Here is a 22,026-nt window from a genome sequence, read left to right as displayed (position 1 = left end):
AATTACATAATTCAGTATTTAGAACAAAATCAAACTTTTGCAGATGCACATGTTTGTCTGTACTCGAAATAAACTTTTTTTAGTTATATTTCTTTTAAAAAAAATAAGACTAAGATTTTTTTGTTAAAAGATTATTGTTTGGAGACCATTTAAAGAAGTTAATCATACAACTAATATAATTTACAAAGTGATTTCATAATTAATGCAAAACGATAGATTTCAATAATTTACGAGGGGGGAAAGGGGTATATAGGGATCATTCTGAAATTTGAGGTAGGGCCAATTTGCCGGGATTTTTTTTCATTCGATAAGATAGGTAAATCATGTTTTAAATAGCCCGATAGATGCAGAATCAATTCTCGTGTTATTGGTTATGTACAGGCACCTACATCAGTTTGACGGCAATTGTTCCTTGAATATATGTAATAAATGTAAACATATAGAGAAAGTAAGTCAAGAGTATGGACAGTCATAGGATCCACACAATAAGCGATACATTATTTTTTCTTTCTTTAATACATGTAAAATGATATATTAGTAAACTATATAGTCAAAATGAACCAGAATGACTCTACGAATTAAGCAAACATCCGAAAAAATATGATAGAAACATTTAAAATTTAATATAACAACACAAAAAATGCAATTATTCTGAGCGAGATTCGAACCCTTTCTTCAAAACCATCATTCATTAGAAATTCTGTGCTCTACTGATGGAGCCACGGCGATGCTTATCCAAATTTATCTTATTAAGGATCTATATCGGTACAATTTAGCGATGTTACATTTTTTTCTTTAAAAAGTTTTTTTTTTTATGTAAATAAGGACACATTAAACCAATTTCATTTTGAGGGGAAAAGTAGTATGAACAAGTAAAACTGTAAGCTACTGCTCACTGATGATACCCCCTCCGAAATATTTCGGTAAACAGGAAGTTGTCGAGTGATGAATCTGAAAACGCATCACACGTGTTATGATATTGCAATTATTATGTTATTTATGTTGGCCTAATTTGTGTTGTATGGCCTGATAGTTGTTTACCAAATAATCTTATAACTGTGCAGTTTAGGAATCACTGGAACATTCACAGAATGATTGGAACTTTCTAGAATGATCCTTATAAACGATGCGTAATTTAAACTTCTACGTTATTCCAGAAACTTCCGTTGTAACTTTCCAGGATTTTCCACAATGTTCCATTATAGAGTGTTCTAGAATTTTCCATGACAACACTATATATACAGACACTAAAGTTAAACTCTCATAATTAAACTTGGACATAGACATTGATAGACATTAGTATTCACAGCATTTGGATTGACACTTTTATTCTACAAACAACATCATACTGGATTGTGACATTAGTAGTGAACGTAATATTCAAATTGGATTCCGAAAGATTTCCGGATACAGATAAAGATAACAGATTGGACTCATATTTTGACAGTTAAGTTAACAGTAATATTTGTGTAACACCTTTTGTAAACTTTTGTATAATAAATATTGTTAAATTTTACTATTGATTTGTGTCTTTTGTTGGCTACAATTTAAAGGCGATTTCTGGCCGTAACAGAAATTGGGGGCTCGTCCGGGATCTTAAAAATATTTTATTCAAAATTTGTTAAGTATTTGTATTATAACTAGCCAACAAAATTCTACAAAATGGCATTTGATGCTGGTAAATTTTTGAAAACGCCAGACCTGGAGAGTTTTGATAATTTAAAGAAAGAGGAACTAGTGTTGCTTGCTAAACAACTGAAATTAGTTTTCAAAGTATCTATGAGAAAACAAATTATAAAAAATTTGGTTATAGACAAATTAGTTGACGAAGAAATTTTAGGTGAAGAGGCTCTTGATCTTAAGGTTGAAAATGTTGACGCCTTTAAGTTAAAACAGCTTGAATTAGGACATGAACTTAAATTAAAAGAAATGGAAATGAAGGAGATGGAGAAAAGAAAAGAAGATGAATTTAAATTAAAACAGGCAGAACTGGAAATGAAGGAAAGGCTAGAGATGGAGAAACTGAAAATTGAAATGGCCAAAGAAGAAAGCAACACTAAAGTTCACTCGAAATCAGATTATTTTGATGCAGCAAAAAACATACGTTTGGTTCCAAAATTTTGTGAAAAAACAGTTGATAAATATTTTCCACAGTTTGAGAAAATTGCTAACAATTTGAAATGGCCTATGCCGTATTGGACTACGATGCTGCAAAGTGTTTTTGAGGGGAAGGCCGCTGAAATATACTCCGCACTTCCATCAGAAAAAAGTTCCGATTATGACACGGTTAAACAGGAAGTTTTGAAAGCTTATGAGCTAGTACCAGAAGCATATAGACAGAAATTTAGATCTTATAAAAAGTTTGATTCACAAACATATGTGGAATTTGCTCGGGAAAAAGAAGATCTATTTGACAAATGGCTTACGTCAAAGAAAACAGATAACAATTTTGATAACCTAAGACAATTGATATTATTAGAAGAGTTCAAACTATGTGTTCATTTAGACTTAAAAACACATTTAGACGACAAAACTGTTGAGTCAATACATGATGCAGCTGTCATTTCAGATAATTATACTCTTTCACATAAAAGAAGTTTCAAGGGTCAAAATGTCAATACTTCCAGTGGAAATTACAAAAATCAAAGCAATGAGCGTACTGATAGTAAGCCTGTTGCACAGAATAAGAGTCAGTCCAGTTATAATATGTCTAGTCCAAAATTTGATACTTTTGAGAAGAAGTCACTGACTTGTGCTTATTGTAAGAAGATTGGTCACCTGATGGCTGATTGTTGTAGACTCCAGAAGAAGAATGAACGAGATAATAAGCCGAAGACCAGTGCTTGTACGACACCTTATAATACCAGTACATTGGAATGCCCTGCGCGTCAGGCTTTTAAGTCCAGTTTTTGTAATTACATGGAGGAATACAAACCCTTTATGTCTGATGGGTTTGTTTCTATTGTTGATGATACCACTCTTCAGCCTATTAAGATTTTACGGGACACTGGAGCTTCTCAGACTTTATTGTTAGAAGGTGTGTTGCCTTTGTCCGAGAATACTTCTGTTGGTGCCTCCGTTTTGTTACAAGGTGTAGAGTTAGGTTGTATAGATGTTCCTCTCCATCGTATTTATCTGAAGTCAGATTTGATAACTGGACCAGTTGTTGTAGGTGTTCGTCCTAATCTCCCTGTTGAGGGTGTTACATTATTGCTAGGAAATGATCTAGCTAGGAACAAAGTGGTTGCTGAACCAATTGTTACCAGTGAACCGGTGGTGGATGTTAAATCACCTGAAGATGATGCTGAATTGTATCCAGCTTGTGTTGTTACTAGGGCGATGGCTAGAAAACAACAAAATCAGAATTTGCAAGAAGACAAGTTTGATTACATGGACCTTTCTGACACTTTTATAGCTGACATTGAAGGTCCTGGTAGCTCAGAAAAGGCCATTACAAGACCACCTAGTGTTAACAAGAATGTTATTATTCCATGGCCAGACGTTAACAGCCATTCATTAGACCGAAAGAATTTATCTGAAGAACAACATAAAGACCCTGAGGTTCTTCAGCTCAGCCAGAGAGCTCAACCACAGGAGGAAGCAGACAAAGTGGCCGAATGCTATTACCATCAGGACGGCATTTTAATGAGGAAGTGGAGGCCTCCTGATGCCACCCCAGAGGAGGAATGGAGAGTGCTATACCAAGTGGTGGTGCCTAAAGTTTATAGGCAAGAAATTATTGGTCTTGCCCATGACACCCCCTTGGCTGGGCACTTAGGTATAAGGAAGACTTGCCTAAAAATATTGCAACATTTCTACTGGCCCAGACTTAGAAATGATGTCGCAGAATACTGCAAATCATGCCATATATGCCAGGTTGTTGGTAAACCTAACCAGAAAATACCACCAGCAAAACTTCTGCCTATTCCAGCCTTTGACGAACCTTTCAGCAGAGTTCTAATTGACTGTGTTGGACCTTTACCAAAGACCAAGACTGGAAATGCATATTTATTGACAATCATGTGTACATCTACCCGCTTTCCTGAAGCTATTCCGCTCAGAAATATCAAGACACCTACTATCGTCAAAGCTTTACTCAAATTTTTCACATTAGTAGGACTTCCTAAGTCTATACAGTCCGACCAGGGATCAAATTTCATGTCAGGTTTATTTCAGCAAGTCGTATACCAGTTAGGGATTGCTCAGTACAGATCAAGTGCTTATCATCCAGAATCTCAAGGTGCCTTAGAACGTTTTCATCAAACATTGAAGAACATGATTAGAACTTTTTGTCTTCAATTTGACAGAGACTGGGATGATGGAGTTCACTTTCTACTCTTTGCGGTTCGAGAGGCTGTTCAAGAATCCCTTGGATTTAGTCCCTTTGAGTTGGTATTTGGTCATACTGTAAGGGGACCGTTAAAATTGATTAAGGAAAAGTGGCTTACTGAACATACTGACTTGAATCTTTTAGACTATGTATCTAGATTTAAAGAAAAATTGTATACTGCTTGTCAAATTGCTCAGAAAAACTTAAAAAATGTACAGAACAAGATGAAAATATGGTATGATAAAGCTGCCAGGGACAGAGTTTTTGAACCTGGTGATAAGGTACTTGTATTTCTGCCTGTCCCTGGACATCCTTTACAGGCTAAATATTGTGGTCCTTATACAATAGAGAATAAAATTAATGATTTGAATTATATTGTAAAAACTCCAGGTCGGCGCAAACAAAATAGAGTGTGTCATATTAATATGTTAAAACCATATTTTGAGCGTACTAATGTACTATGTGATAGTAAACCAGTTGCCACTTTAGGCATGGCTAACTTTGAGAAAAATCATGACAAACCAGATGTAATTGAACCAACTTTTAGTTGTAAAACTATGGAAGAGACCGTTAGATTGAAAAATTCAGAAATTTTGTCAAATTTAGATTCAAAACTTGCACATCTGTCTTTTGATCGTAGAGAAGAAATAAAAACTTTGGTATTTTCTTTTAAAAATCTTTTTCCAGATGTGCCAAACAAAACCACTGCTGTTTGTCATGATGTTGATGTCGGAGATGCTTCTCCAATTAAGCAACATCCTTACAGGCTCAATCCACTCAAACTTGAAGTTATGAGAAAAGAAATTAAATATATGCTTGACAATGATATTATTGAGCCGAGTAACAGTGAATGGAGCTCTCCTTGTCTCCTTGTGCCAAAACCAGATAAAACTTTTCGTTTCGTGACTGATTTCAGAAAAGTAAATTCAGTCTCAAAATCGGATTCCTATCCGATTCCAAGGATAGACGATTGTATTGACAATATTGGTCAAGCAAAATTTGTGAGCAAATTTGATTTATTGAAAGGTTATTGGCAAGTTCCATTGACACAGAGAGCTCGTGAAATATCAGCTTTTGTTACACCAGATGGCTTATTTCAATATACTGTAATGCCATTTGGCATGAAAAGTGCTCCAGCTACATTTCAAAGAATGATCAATAATGTTATAAAAGATTTAGACTGTTGTTATGCTTATATTGATGATCTTATTGTATGTAGTGATAGCTGGGAACAGCATTTAAAACATTGTGTATGATACTTTTGATAGATTGTCAAAATCAAATTTGACTGTTAATCTTGGTAAAAGGGAATTTTGTCAGGCCACTGTTGATTATTTAGGGCATACAGTTGGCCAAGGTCAAGTAAAACCTATTATGGGTAAAGTGGAAGCTATTTCCAAATTTCCACCTCCTACAAATAGAAAACAACTTATGAGATATTTAGGTATGATTGGATTTTACAGAAAATTTTGTTCAAATTTTGCTACTGTGGTTCAACCACTGACTCATCTTTTACGAAAAGATTCTAAATTTATCTGGAGTGAAAATTGTCAAAACGCTTTTGAAAATAGCAAATCACTTTTAATTAATAGTCCAGTTCTGATTACTCCAGACTGTGAAAAACAATTTAAACTTGCCGTTGATGCAAGCGATGTAGGAATAGGAGCTGTTTTATATCAAGAGACAGATGATAATGTTGAAAAACCTATATCATATTTTTCTAAGAAATTAGATAAACATCAGAAAAATTATTCAACTATTGAAAAAGAGTGTTTTGCAATGTTGTCAGCACTTCAACATTTTGATGTATATTTGAATCCCACTGTATATCCTATTCTTGTTTATACTGATCATAATCCTCTCACCTTCATGCATAAAATGAGAAACAAGAATCAGAGGTTGACTAGGTGGAGTTTATTGTTACAGGAATATGATGTAATTGTAAAACATATTAAGGGTAAAGATAATGTAATAGCTGATGCTTTATCTAGAGCTTATTAAATCACTTTGTATGTATTATGTATTTTTGTTCATATTATTCATGATAAGTTTTTGTTACACTAAAACTTCTTTTAAGGGGGGAGGTGTTATGATATTGCAATTATTATGTTATTTATGTTGGCCTAATTTGTGTTGTATGGCCTGATAGTTGTTTACCAAATAATCTTATAACTGTGCAGTTTAGGAATCACTGGAACATTCACAGAATGATTGGAACTTTCTAGAATGATCCTTATAAACGATGCGTAATTTAAACTTCTACGTTATTCCAGAAACTTCCGTTGTAACTTTCCAGGATTTTCCACAATATTCCATTATAGAGTGTTCTAGAATTTTCCATGACAACACTATATATACAGACACTAAAGTTAAACTCTCATAATTAAACTTGGACATAGACATTGATAGACATTAGTATTCACAGCATTTGGATTGACACTTTTATTCTACAAACAACATCATACTGGATTGTGACATTAGTAGTGAACGTAATATTCAAATTGGATTCCGAAAGATTTCCGGATACAGATAAAGATAACAGATTGGACTCATATTTTGACAGTTAAGTTAACAGTAATATTTGTGTAACACCTTTTGTAAACTTTTGTATAATAAATATTGTTAAATTTTACTATTGATTTGTGTCTTTTGTTGGCTACAATTTAAAGGCGATTTCTGGCCGTAACACACGGAATAACTGACTTATATAAACCCTGAAACCAAATGTCAGAATTCCTTGTCAAGTAGTTCCTGAGAAAAATGCTAAATTTTCAACTTGGCTATTATGTGTAAATTTTAGCATCCCTTTATTCCCTATTGTGGTCTTTGTCCATTATTCTCTGTTATATCAACACCCCATCCAGACCTTCATATAGTTTTTGCACGTGTAAGCCCCGAGATAATAAATTTGATTTGCCTTTGCACGATTTTTAGCTTTCAGAGAAAAATTGAAATATAGGATTGCTAATAGTGCGGTGACAGAAGTGTAAAAAGTCGTCTAGATCACGAGTTTAATCTCCCCAAATAACACACGGCTAAAAATTGTCTTAACTTAAAGACAAATATGTCTTCTTTATTTTTTGCCCTGTCGTCAGAATTTCGTATGGTCACATTTTTCTAAAAAGTCGTTTTAATGACAAGTAGTATTTGGAATAATAATTTAACTTATTAATAAGCATTCTTAAGCATCTGGTTTGACTTTTCATACTTATATTTCTGCGTAAAGTACAACACATCTCTTTAACATGACTTGTTACAATGATCCTGAGATCTGCTGTACCCCTATTTTTGACATTTTTACCTATTGTGTCTGTTTGTTTTGTTCACGCATCGGTTACAATATAATGGATTTTGATGCGACTGTCATACAAGTGAGAGGTTTAGCTAGCTATAAAACCAGGTTCAATCCACCATTTTCTACATTTGAAAATGCCTGTACCAAGTCAGGAATATGACAGTTCTTGTCCATTCATTTTTGATGCGTTTTGTTATTTGATTTTGCCATGTGATTATGGACTTTCCGAATTGATTTTCCTCTGAGTTCAGTATTTTTGTGATTTTACTTTTTATGGTATGACTTACCCCCAGCTGTGTATTCCTGGTACTGCATGATGTATATTTAAATGATTTGCCAACCTATTTTGACCAAACATGTGACCCAATCCCATTAAATACACATCCTTTAAATATTTTAATGTATGCTGATGATGTAGTTCTTTTATCATCACCAGAGCAAGGACTTCAAAATTGTGTTAACAAATTAAATAAATTTACAGTTGATTATAAAATGACAGTTAACATAAAAAAGACCAAGGTTCTTGTATTTAACAAATCAGGAAGACTTAAAAATATTAAAATGTCATTAGGAAACCAGACTTTAGAATGTGTACAGAACTACACATACTTAGGTATAAATTTTTCATCATCTGGGAGTTTCCAAATAGCAAAGAAAGAACTTTATAACAAAGGAATGAAAGCATATTTCAAATTAAGGAAGACCTTTTCAATGGAAAGCCCAAAACCTAGTACTTTATTACACATCTATAACCATACAATCCGACCAATCTTGTTGTATGGATCTGAAATTTGGGGTTATATACCACATAAGAAACAAATACATTTGGATAACTTTATATCAAAAGAAACTGATGATCTTGTACTAGAGAAAATTCATACTAAGCTTTGTAAATTTTCACTTGGAGTTAATATAAAAACATCAAATATGGCATGTAGAGGAGAACTAGGCTCACTCCCTACACTGTATTATGTAATAATGAATATGGTAAAATATTGGATCCATCTTATGAAAGATATTGAACCTTCAAATATTATTCTAAGGGAAGCCATAAATCTATCTCATTCTATGGACAAACATAACCAGGAATCTTGGATAGGAAGCATTAAACATATATTTAAATTTCTAGACTTAGAATATCTATTTGTTAACCAGTCAAACTTTAAACAAAACCATATTCTAAAAAAAGTAAAAACATCTTTAACTATTAAATTTAAAGAAAGCTGGTTAGCTAGTTTAGAAAGCAATTCTGGGAAGTGTACTAATTTACAATCTGGCAATAAATTAAGAACTTACAGAAAATTTAAAAATATTTTTATGTTTGAACCATATTTAAAAATGAATTCAAAAAAAGACAGGCAAATAATCACAAGATTTAGAACTAGCTGTCATGATCTTGAAATCGAAAGAGGGAGGTATATTGGAATTAAAGCTGAAGACAGAAAGTGTAAGCTATGTAAGAACGCAGTTGAAGACGAACTACATTTTCTTTTAAAATGTCCTGTTCTAAAAGATACTCGATCTCAACATCTATCTAATTTAAATTCTAAATTCAAAAATTTTTCAAGATTATCTGATGAAATGAAATTTGTTTGGATTCTTTCATCTGAAGATTTGTTTGTTACTTCAAACTTATCTAATTTATTGCACTCCCTTTTTGAAGAACGAAAGAAAATCATAGAAAATATTGTTTTTTGAAAAAAAAAATAGAAGAAAATATATATAGATATATATATATAGGAAATAAAATTGATCAGAAGTTGTCTCCCATAGACCTAGAACTATCCTAAAGATTTATGTAATTTCTCCAGGTCACAGTGGCACCCATAACAACTATGTTTTGTCAATAACTTGGTTTATATCAGGTTAATTAGTGTAAATGTGTATTCATATGGTTTTTTGTTTAAATGTAATATAATTATAAAACTCAATGAATTAATTGAATTCCTTCACCCTTTTTTGTAAGGTTGGTCATCTGTTCCTCAAATTTCACTTTCATAATCGGTCATGTTTTCGGTTAAGGGAGTACGTGGTGGTTTATAAATTTGGTAAGGTTATATATATATTAATAGTATGGAAGCATTCATGAAAATTATAGAAAATATTGTTGTTTGAAAAAAAAAATAGAAGAAAATATATATAGATATATATATATAGGAAATAAAATTGATCAGAAGTTGTCTCCCTAGAACTATCCTAAAGATTTATGTAATTTCTCCAGGTCACAGTGGCACCCATAACAACTATGTTTTGTCAATAACTTGGTTTATATCAGGTTAATTAGTGTAAATGTGTATGCATGTGGTTTTTTGTTTAAATGTACTTTAATCATTCTAATCATTTTCTGTGCTTTAAATTATTTTGTAATTCATTTGATTGTATAGCTCAAATTTTGGGCACCATGATTGGTTAATAAAAATTATCTTATCTTATCTGATGTTATCATTTCTAGTCCAGTGGCGGATTCAGATAGGGGCCGGTGTAGAGGACGTACCCCTTTTGATTGTAAAAGATAATATTCGGCAAAAATGGTCAAAACAAAAATTTGCATTGCTACGTATACGCTCGGCCCTATTATTACCATTATGGAAACTTACGGCCTTTTCCTCGAAATCTGGATCCACGCATTGCTGCAGCACTGAAGAGAAAATTATAAAACTCAATGAATTAATTGAATTCCTTCACCCTTTTTTGTAAGGTTGGTCATCTGTTCCTCAAATTTCACTTTCATAATCGGTCATGTTTTCGGTTAAGGGAGTACGTGGTGGTTTATAAATTTGGTAAGGTTATATATATATTAATAGTATGGAGCATTCATGAACTTATTTTGGTAAAACACGTCACGGTGTTTGTTTACATCAACTCGTGTTTTAAAACACCTGTAATGTTTACAATGGGTTTCTATTGGATGAAATTTGTCGCATTACAGGTACATGTATATATAATTAAATAGATATTCTAAAATGTATCGTATGATTTTGGCTCGTGCTTCTTGTACTTGCTGTTTCATATAAAATTTAATGCGAGTTATAATGTTATTGATCGAAGTTCTGACTTATGCTGAGTAATATACGCATTACAACTGCCTTGCCTGTATTAAGCCCCCCCCCCCCCCCCCTTTCACATAGAAGGTCTATTATTCCTAATAGTATGTGGTCAGTCTTGTTTTGTAGATTAATGTATATTTCTATGTTTTGACCGGATGTCGGTGATTGAGCCTTATTTGTATGACTGTTTTGATACCTTAGAATGATCCGTAGTGTGTTTGAAAAGAAAAATTAACTGTGTTTAGTTATATTATACATTGGATTATAAAAGTATGCAACTCTCACAAGGAAAGCTCTTTTCGAAAGTATGCTACTCTCACAAGGAGAGCTTATTTCTGATATTTGTGTTGAGTTTTATTGTATAAATTTATGTTCGTTTGTCTGGCGAACTAGAACATAAACAAACATTCTGTGAATATTGCCTGGCAATAAAGTCCCCTACCGGTTAAACATTCATTGTACTGGAACAAACTGCTAATCAACTTTATCTATAACTTGTCATGGTGTAAACTATATAACAAATATCGTCAATATCTTCAAGCATGACAAAAAAATGCGGAAAACTGATTGATTATTTGAGTGAATTTTCTAAGTTTAAGGACCGTGACTCTGCACAAAATCGTCAGACTGGAACAAAATTCCAACTGGATCTGTACCGTGCCATGATAAAACAATACACTATAAAATATCAAATCAATATCTTCAAGCACGAAGAAAAAAGTGGAAAACTGATTTGCCTGACAGAGAAACAGACAGACAGACGGACGTCGGAAGGGGACTCAAAAGATACTGATTCACAAAAATGCTATGGAATGAATCATTACCAAAACACGGACAATGCAAGCAACAATTGGTGTCACTATTGTCGAGCTAACCCTTTTAAACTAGCAACGGAAGTCAACCCCTTCATTCGGCCGACCAAATTTGCAGAAACTACCTATCTGATTTATTTTTAGTTTGTTCTCGTCATGAATATGCATCAGATATTTGCTACTGAACGTTAAACAATCAACAATCAATACAAACATTCTTTAATGGAGAATCCTCTTAGAACTTGGCTACCAGAACTTAAACTAAATGTTTCTACGTCACATACCAATTCGGGACCTTACAACAGTGTCCAAAGAACCTTTATCAGAAACTCGGTGCCAGAAATGTCATATTTCAAAGTCACAGACGGTGCCCGCACTAAAAAGACTTAAATTAAAATCTATCTCGTCTTTCTATAAGCATAGCGAAATCAGATGTAATGTTTATTAGATTGGTGTCCGCATACTACTATGGCTGAAACTATTAATTCTAAGAAATATTTTTTTTATTTTTAAAAAAATGACATAAAAGATATAAGAAATATAGATAAGAAGATGTGGTATGAGTGCTAATGAGACAACTCTCCATCAAAGTCACATTATGCCTATATTCTTAATGTATGTCAGGGACTAACGCAGGTTATTTAAGAGCGGTGCTCCTCCACCCTTGAGTTTTAGCACCATCCTTGGATGTCCAGCTTTCCTCTAACATTTCTCAGAACAAACATGAGTTCTGAGATTGTATGACATAACTTTGGAAAATAATTCTTAATTAGTTCAATTTAGAAAGACTATAATTAAGATTTGTTTGTTGTTGTCCTAAACTTACGATACATGCATTTTTGTATAGATACATGTATATATTGCAAAAGATATGAATTTTGTTCAACAGTTAAAATAGTTATTTCTGAAATTCATCAGCTCATCCCCTCCCCCCCCCCCCTTTAAGGTGCTGAATTATGTATCATCTTTGAGCATACTATTGTTATATGAATGAATTATAATTGTTCTCACCGACACGAGATCGACAATTATTACTTTTCAGATCCAGCTTTTCTGTATATTCTGACGTTGCGTTAAACCTGAAATAAACAGAAATTCAATGGCTTCTTAATCTTTTTTAAAATAAAACTTGAATTCGTACATCAAAGAATATAAATGTATATATAATATGTTTTGAGAATTTTGTACTAATTTTAAATCGCTATTCAAAGAAGGATGAGAAATTGTATTGTTTCTAAAATGAAAATAACGCCATTGGTTTAATTTCAATTGTTGTCGACTTTTTTTTAGCCAATCACAACGTTTTTGGTGTAGCTTTTGAAATTGTCTAGTAAGAATTCTTCAGATTCTAAAATGGCGAATAAAGCGAATTGTATATTACTTCTATAGACATATAATGATAATTATAATATCAAAGGCCGAAATGATCATGATTGCCATAATAATATATGATTATACAAAAAAAAAAAAAACCAGCAGCCTTATTTTCTAAAGGAGAAAGTCCGGTAAGGGCTAGTTTTGGCCTAAAATTCGAAGTACATCTGATGAAAGATTTTTGACATCTGTTAATTGAAGTAAAATATTTGAACTGATTTGGTAATTAAAGACGCTCAAATTCAAGCTTAAATATGAATAATCTATCAAATATGCCATAAAACGTCACTTTTCAGATGTTTTTTTGGGTTTAAAATGGAAGTGGTCGCATTCGTGTTCATTCTCAACCTTCATATATGTTATTCAGTATCATCAAATACACCATATTTTTAAATAATTAGACTAAACACAAATGAGTCCACTTCCATTTTAGAAAAAAAAAACGTCTTAAAATTAGCACAAATGCTACAATTGTAAATATTTCAGTAATTTTGCATGAATTTATGATGATATTACCTGACGCATGTGCATTGAATTGTCAAAAACAGCCCATATCTATGGAACAGACGTATTCTACTTTCAAATAAAGAGCTGAAAAAAAGAAGTTTACATTTCAACAAATTTGTAAAAATGCTATATTTTGGGGCCAAAAAGGGGTCTTACCCGGCCTACTCCTTTGAAAAAGGAAATTTTGCTTTAGGTAGCACATGAGGAGCCTTTTGCCATTAGAAAAAAAAGTCTTTGTTGTCATATAAGCATATCTACAGTATATATAATACTTTTGACAAATATAAACAAAAATAAATAAAGGGTCATCCGACGGGTATGTATATATCATGATTTGTAATTTTTTTTATTAGGTTCTGATTAGGGAGCTACCATTTGATTTTTAACGGGGGGGGGGGGGGGGGGGAGCTAGGATGAAATTTGATAAAAGGCAGATGTGTTGAAGACCAATTGGTGGCCGTCCGTCGGCTGTTTTCTGCTGTTTGGTCGGGGTTGTTGTCTCGTTGACATATTCCCCATTTCCATTCTCAATTTAGAACAGGAGTTTTGAGTAAGGAAGGACAAACTTTTTTATCCTAGCCCCCCCCCCCCCCCCCCCTAAAAATCAAATAGTAGCTCCCTTAGCTAAAATTTATGTTCACCTACTAAAGTTGTATCAAATCAGTATGGTGTCTACTGTAGATTGAAATGTGTAATGTCAATGATAGGTTAAGGATGTTCGCTTCTCTGTTTCTAAATAACAAGCTTTTTAAAAGACCTTTATAAATTGATAGTATATAAATATAAAGGAACTAAAAAAGCAGAAAAAAATAGTGTCCGTGTGCTTGCTTTCGAGATATAAGCCATTGAAAATTTGGCGGGAAATAATGTTCTCTAGACTTTTCATATATTTAACAATGGCACCCTTTTCTTTTAAAAATTATGAAAAAATAACAAGGATTTTATAGGATTTTTAAATATGGTTTCTTAAACTATAAAACTATATATGTAATGAAATTATGAAAAGCGGTTAGTGGGGATTTTTATTTAATGGCACTACATGAATAAAACCAGAGGATTCCGAATGTCTGGCAAAAAATAAAAAACAAGAGGAGTATCAATAAAAAAGTTTTTAAATTTTAAAGAGATCAAATTAAGATATTAACTATTTATACTTAATTTACTATCTATACTACAATTGCATCTTTGGAATATATTTTAAAATTCAGATTAATTGTGTTAATCAATACTAGCATGACACTTTCAAATATTTATATAAATTGGAGGTGGAAAAAAAATAACAAAAATATTGAAAGTTATACGCAAATGCCTTGTAAAATAACCTGGCCATGTCATAAAGTAATGATCAATGAAGTATGGCACTTCTATTTGAACCGGGATAATGATGAAACAAAAAAAAAAGTTTAACAACAAATGGCACTTTCCTTTCTTTTAGGCATAATACCATGATCATAATAGTTATAGTTATAAACAGTGAAATATACAAAAACAAAGGAATAGCCCTTTTCTGACTGTTCTTCATCTTAATGCAGCTAGGTTTAAGCAGGGGTGTGGAAATGCTATGCCCGACTCGCCCGACTCGTACATTTGAACAACCGGACAAGTAATTATTTTTGTCTGGGTTGCCCGTGGACAAGTAAAAAATATCAAAGACAAGTTCAAATCCAACAAAAATATAGAATTAATTTAAAAATGTATAAAGATGTTAAATTTATGTAAAAGAAACCAATGGTCAGCGAGTAAAAACACCAATGTTCATGACGATAATATTACATATTACCGGAAATAGATCAATTAGCAAAATAAATAAAAATAAGTATGTGAACCCGAGTCGCGTAACATTGCATTGGTTTTATCCATTGACCCGGGATCGTAGATTAGGTTTTATCCATCATGTACCGGAAGTGTCATTTTATTTGATTTTGTATCGATACTCAGATTGATAAATACTTTATGAAACAGCGGGCAAGCAAGATAGAAAGAATAATGAGTTATCAGAGTGGTAAATAGAAGGGACGCTTTAATTGCTCATTAAGACAATTATATAAAAAAAAAAAAATAAGTGTGTCAGTTAAGAACACCAACAATAGTTTATCCATGATTATTTAATTTCCATTTCTTCACTCATTGCACATGTCCTCTAAACTAGTATATAATTATATGTACCTACTGACTATTTTATTCAAAAACTGCTGCAAAAAGTCCTTTACATGTCATTTCATTGGTTGGTTTGCTCTAAGGTTTCTGTCCCATAGATGTTAACCTACTTTCCTAAATTTTTACACATATAAACAAATGGATTTCATTTGTTTGTGATGCAAAACAGTGCTAAAAATCATATATTAGCTAACAATGAAATACTTCAATTATATTTATTTGGGACCATCAGGGCAAGTAACTTTTTTTCCGGACAAGTGAAATTTACAGTTTTACTTGCCCAGGGACAAGTGCCCACAGCAAATATTTCCACACCCCTGGTTTAAGAATTCTCAGTGGTTAAGAGGAAAGACAAAAATGGAAATTTGTAATGGGTCTGTGTGTCGAGAGTTGGGCCAGTGCTGTTTGAACGTTTTTTATCCTTTATACACGTATCTGTTGCATAGTCAACGAGACTTACCGAACGGTTCACTCGATTCCTGGGTACTAAACTTTTTTCTTTGTCAATACTGAAACTAGTATACATTGTCTTGATTCATATCTGTTGGCTTATAACTGTTCACTGGAAATGATGGACACAATTTGTCAACATTCAAACTATTTTCTGAAGTCAAATTTTCAATATCCTTGTCCATGTTATTATTCAACGTTTTTTTTTCCACTTTCATTTGACATATCGTCATCTAACTCTGAAGGCGTATCCGAAAAATCCATCAAATAGAGACTTTTGCCACTTCCACTAGTATCATAAGACTGACTTCCCTGAAAACCTGACTCCACAGAATCTGGTGGATTTATCTCAGATGAATATGCCTGTTCTAGTAAAATATCTTTATGTTCTAATATCCAATCTACCATTTCTGAACTAGTGTCAATATTATCTAATTTAAAATCCATATTTTCTGGTGAACTCACGTCAATAAAAAGCTCAGGTGAGCTACAGATACTCTGAATGTTCTCAGGTGAGCTACAGTTACTCTGAATATTTTCTGTTTGATCGGTTACTGACGATAAACTAAAATCCACAACATTTTTCATTATAGACAAAACAATAGCTTGTTGTTTCGAGCATTGCAAATGAGTAATTCCAACATTAGAATGCTTTTCTTTCTTTACGATTGGTTCAGTCAAAAGAGAAAACAATTTGGATTTTATTGTTAATGGAACGTCAGTGTTTAGTTGTTTGGTGTTTAGTCGTGGAACTAATGTTTTTCTTGTCATATTCAAGTCCAATGTTGACACAACTGGTTTTATAGTCTGTTCTAGATTCATACGCTTGATCAAACTTTCTGGAATTGTCCCAGAATCCACTTCTTTGAACGTTTTACGCCACTAAAAATGAAGATTGACAAATTGCTATTAAAAGACTTAAATTCATACCTTCCCTAACACATTTTATGGACATTTTAGTTAAGCACCGTTCCAGTCCAGGCATTTTTGGTAAATATTTTTAAAAATGAAATTATTTTACCTACCTACAAAATGTACCCAATTTATAGATTTTTCTGCAAGTAAGGAGGAAACAAGCATATATGTTTTTGTGTTGGTCTTTTTAAAAATAATCATTGATGCATTATTAAAAGTCCCACAGAAAAGTTATACTTCGTAGGGGATATAAAACCAGTCATACAAGCATGCCATTTATGTTTAGGCGATCCAAATGCAATTGACAACAGCAGTAATATACTAGTACAAGAAACCTATTGTGGTGACATGTCATATATATACATATATATGGCATATATATGCTTCGGAACAGCGAATTTACAGATCTAACATTGTTGGGCTGTTATTTAGATGAATTATGTACATATATAAAACACAAAAGGTTCCTGAGAAATGGATCTAAATAAAACTCATAGAAGTCATTCAACCATGAAATGTAAGTCATTGTGAGCAAAATAGAAATAGGAAATTAAAATAATTTACTAGAAGTGTTTTAATTTGCAAATTTTTAGGAAAAAGAGTGAGAATTATGTGTTTAATTACAAATGTGGTAGATAAATATCCTTTACCACATATCGGGACGTTCACAGTGGGGTTTTATTCGTCAGTGCATAAAATCTCACGCACACTAGAGGTCGCCATCAAAAATAATTATATCGTCTATTAAACAGCTGAATTATTTACTACTCTCTATAAGGAGCAATTACAGCTTCAGTCTTTTTCTCTCATATAGCTAGACAATTCAAAGAAAAAAACTTACTGTTTCAAGTTCTTTTCTGAGTTTAAATATAGCTCTTTCTTTATACTTCACAAGGTCTTCTAGATATTGATAGCGTAGCTTTTTCCTCGCTCTGCACTCTCGTGCACTTTGTCTGCTACGTTCTAGCTTTACTTTAGCATCAACGTTCAATGGTCTTCTGCCTGGACGTTTTCGCGCTATTTTTGCTGGAACTTCAGATGATTCCAAAATCTCAATTACAGTGCTGTCCTGGAATGGCAGAGATAGTATTATTCATTTAGGCTTAGTTTATAAAAATATAAAAATGGAAAATCTGATATACATTTCGTATAAAGTTGGAAGAACAATTTTACTTACACACCGATTATTCATCGTTTGTGGAGGGGGGATTGTTTTTAAACAGATTATAAATTTCTTGAGGGGAAAACAATGTTTCAGATAGGAAAGGAATACAGGTTTTTGATTAAAAGTTGAAATAGAAAAAATGAATGGTCGTTGCCTTATCAAGACTATGATTTGCCTTTCAACATTTCTTTAATTTGGGCATGTCATATATTTTCGCATTTTGAAAGGTCATAATCCTTTCTCAAAATTGTTTCCCAAAATATTGTCGCCCCTTTAAGAATTTTGATATGGGAAATCCAATAGCTGTTTGGAGGCGCAAATTTGGAATTTTGCTATGGAGATAGAGGCTGTGACTGGGTGGTTCAAATGGGAAAAGAGGATTTCTAGACTTATTTTTGTCGATTTTCACGTGATTAAGAATAGTCTTTATAGAAAAACGGGAGAGAGGTTGAAACCTCGTTCCTTCTCTAGCACGACTGAAATGTTCGACTGGAAAGCATTATACCCACTATCTTTTTCTTCTGAATACGGGAGTAGACTCCTAGGTAGGAGTGTAAAACTTCCCGGAACTTGTGTGCTATGTACATATGGACTTAATTAAAAATTAATATAAACAATAAAGAAAAATAGTCTGTAGAATTTATTTAACATATATACATTATGTAGTGGCTTTGGTAGTTGAATAAGTTGTTGTAGGTCCTTCAAATGTTAGAGTGGATATATGCCACTTTTGAAGGCTTCCAGGGTGTCAGACATACCTATTGCTTCAGGTAGTGAATTCCAATCAGAGATAGTGTTCGGATAGAAAGAATATTTATAGAAGTCTTTATTGGTTGCTATTTGCCGAAATATATGTTCTCCCTACTACGTCTATCAGATTTTGTTAAATTGTCCTTTGGAACTTCTACTAACTGATTTAGAACGCTGATTTGAGCTTGTCAAATTACAGACAGAATTAAATTTTGCGATTTTTGTTTTGACATATATATATATATATATATATATACTTTAAAAGACGTCTTTTGATATCACAGTTAGACTATTTTGATTTGTAGATGTCCTTATTGTTGTGATTTGGTTGCTGTCTCATTTACGGTTACCGTAATCTACGTTTTATTCATTCTAATTTCATGCATGAATGATTAATCATTTCTCTACTGTTAAAAAATGAGCTACCGTCACTCAATTGCTTAATACAGTACTGTAACAGTTGCACATGCATTTATTCATAAATCTTGCAACAAAAAACCAGGAAATTTTTCCTCTTAAATATAAAGATAACCAGAAATTTAAAAAGTAGAAAAGGTATATCATTAACTTACCATTTCGAGCCTGCTCCAACCTTTGAAATTTTTTTGCACCATTTGTAAAATAAAAAATTACAACCTTTCACATTCAATTTTCAAACGTGTTTACCACTTGTTTGTGGATGTAATATATTTATATCTCAATGAAGAAATCTGATTGGCTAAGTTTGTGTACTTCAGGGGGTCAATTTCTATACTTAGTAACATATTGGAAAATCGAGAGAATTCTAACCTATTTATATCACGTACACAATGGTTATCGTTCTTTACCAAGGTCACACATTCACAAATTAATTTTTAAAAATGTTACCATGAGCTTCATCCTTCATTTCTAACTTATTTCCAAGATCCTCTGATCACATATTATAAATATTACTTTTTTAAAGATTACTTTTTTTGTGATGCTTACTGGCATTCAGAAAAATTCTAAAAATAAACAAATGGGTTAAGGTCAATGTCAAGTAAACAACTATTTTCCAGACACGATCAGTGAAATTTTGTACTTTACACCGGTCTTTGTATGAATGCTGATCAATGCTTAATTTTGTCTTTTTATTCTCGATTTTTCCGTTAATGTTCTTTTAATGAATTATGTGTGATTTAAGTTATACTGTTTATAAAATGGGATATAAATTAACTGTGCAATTTTTTTGGATTTTTTTTTTTTTGGATTTAGAATGAAAATATTACAAAGTGTAATGATTACATAAAAGATCATAAAAGGCAACAATTTTTGGTAAGCAACTTTCCTGTTGTTTATTAGATATAAAATATAAAATATAAGATATAAGTAAAGATATGTATTAGTATAAAATCCAGACAATCGGATTGCTACTAAATGAGACAATAAAACCATAAGGTAAACCATAAAGGAGCTACCATTTGATTTTTAGGGGGGGGGGGGCTAGGATGAAAAATTCCACCCCTGGGAGTGAAAGTGAAATATGCTGATTTTGCCTGATCTGTAGGGTACTTATGTCAAAATTTACCTAGAAAGTAGAACTTTATAATTTTGATGTAACTTGCAATAGATTTTTAATTATAAGTGCTCGCTTTTAACTTTTCACAGTGTCTGACACATGTGCAAACCACTAACATTTGAGACGCGACATATATTTTATTTGCCTGTATGCATCCTTTAATTTTCACCAAAAGAAATAAAGTATATCCCCCCCCCCCACCCCCCCCCCCCCCCACACACACACACACAGTGACAGCTATATACTAGTCTTCTTCAGTTTTTATTTGTAGTTATTTGGTAACATGACACTAGTATGAACTTTTTTTGGACCAGTGAGTGGATAAGGGGTCCTTACTTATTCAATTAGACCCGTATTTAGCTGAAATAGAGTTAGCATGAGGGGTTTCTTTGTAAACATTGATAAGACTTTTTTTTTGGACAAAGAATTTGATTATCATTGTATGTCAGATTGATTTTGGTCATTTGGGAGACTGTCAAGCGGGGCTCCGACATTCGAAAAAATAGCAAGTTGCTAGATGGAAAGTTTGATGAACTCAAATGTTACTTTTTAACGTTTCTGCTTCAAAACTTGGTAACGAGAACATTCTATATGTAAATTTGAACCAATCAAATTATCTATAATACTAAATCCAATTTGTCAGCCGTCATGGGGTAAAAACGACAAATCAAATAATTCAACTTTATATATAGCTAATATAGGACAATGGTGTTGATTAAAAATTACACCACTCCAGACCCTTTTGTTTTCCACATAATTAATATTGCCAATAATTATAATTTAACAAGTTCCGGGTCGAATCCGATACCGATACCAATAGTATATTCACCTGTTACTTATGACCTTATCTGTACGTTTCGCATCTGACAGGCGCACCACCAAACGGTGTATTTAGGATTTGCTATATACACGGGTCATAATCACAGGGTTGACATTACTAAATTCAAGCATGGTCACGTTGTTTCCTATTGTAGTATTTTAATCAGTATGACTTTATAAGATGACAATACGAATACTAAAAATCTAGACTTAAAATAAGGCGCATATATAATACAGTTTTGTTAGCCGGCATGACGTAAAACAACGAATCAAAGAGTTCAACTTAATTTATATATTTATAACTAATAAAGGACAATGCTGTTGATTAAAAATTACTCCATTCCAGTTTCTTTTGTTTTCCAAATAATTAATATTACCAATAATTGATAAAATCCAGGTCGACGGGTTGAAACAGAAAGATATTGAAAGCAGAGAAAACTGTGCATCTTATAATCATCATGACTTTATCAGATGACAATACCAATACTAAAAATCCAGGCTAAAATAAGGCTTACACATAGTTATATACTTTAGTTCAATCACGGACCCGCGATATCACGGGTGTGTTCTAGTAAAAATGATAAGTACAGCCAAACGTTTTCCTTAGAATGATGAAGCTCCGAGTAAATCGATCAAAACTGTCAAACAACAGCGATAAGAAATATCAAAAAAACATTGAAAAACCAATCGTTGCTACCAGAATTTTCGCATGTAGCTTTTCTGATATATAGTCTTACCTGTTTAGAAAGTTTAATACCCATTGTTCCAGTAGAAATCCAAATATATTCATTATTTCAATGTCTGATATTTTAATTGACTGTACAATCGCTTGCGAGTTTACTACAAACACGACCACACGGTATTGGTG

At 32.7% G+C, this 22,026-nt stretch overlaps 2 protein-coding genes across 4 annotated transcripts in view; one reads left to right on the top strand and one right to left on the bottom strand.

Moving 5' to 3' along the window:
• The window catches only part of LOC139498786 (uncharacterized), a 598,641-nt gene that overhangs the window by 41,844 nt on the left and 534,771 nt on the right, over positions 1–22,026 (top strand). The window lies entirely within an intron of this gene.
• On the bottom strand, positions 11,970–19,527 carry LOC139498792 (uncharacterized). Of its 3 annotated transcripts, XM_071287345.1 has the most exons (5): positions 19,375–19,527; positions 17,729–17,956; positions 15,983–16,854; positions 13,375–13,449; positions 11,970–12,563 (listed from the first exon to the last, which is right to left on the bottom strand). In XM_071287345.1, the coding sequence occupies exons 1-3, from the start codon at positions 19,414–19,416 to the stop codon at positions 16,162–16,164; spliced, it is 963 nt and encodes a 320-aa protein (XP_071143446.1). In that variant the 5' UTR covers positions 19,417–19,527; the 3' UTR covers positions 11,970–12,563; positions 13,375–13,449; positions 15,983–16,161. The 3 variants fall into 3 exon arrangements, with proteins under 3 accessions (XP_071143446.1, XP_071143447.1, XP_071143448.1); XM_071287346.1 differs by lacking the exon at positions 13,375–13,449; XM_071287347.1 differs by lacking the exons at positions 11,970–12,563; positions 13,375–13,449 and adding an exon at positions 14,385–14,897 and having other exon boundaries at positions 15,838–16,854.

Source organism: Mytilus edulis, chromosome 12 (assembly GCF_963676685.1).
Source record: "Mytilus edulis chromosome 12, xbMytEdul2.2, whole genome shotgun sequence".
Taxonomy (NCBI): domain Eukaryota; kingdom Metazoa; phylum Mollusca; class Bivalvia; order Mytilida; family Mytilidae; genus Mytilus; species Mytilus edulis.
Note: the sequence above shows the minus strand (reverse complement) of the source record. Positions and strands in the feature narration are given on the sequence as shown.

Coding starts and splice junctions, on each gene's coding strand:
- LOC139498792 (XM_071287345.1), bottom strand. CDS start 19,416: ATGGTGCAAAAAAATTTCAAAGGTTGGAGCAGGCTCGAAATG. Junction 17,957..19,374: donor GTTGGAGCAGGCTCGAAATG/GTAAGTTAATGA, acceptor CTGCCATTCCAG/GACAGCACTGTAATTGAGAT. Junction 16,855..17,728: donor TCAGAAAAGAACTTGAAACA/GTAAGTTTTTTT, acceptor CTTCATTTTTAG/TGGCGTAAAACGTTCAAAGA.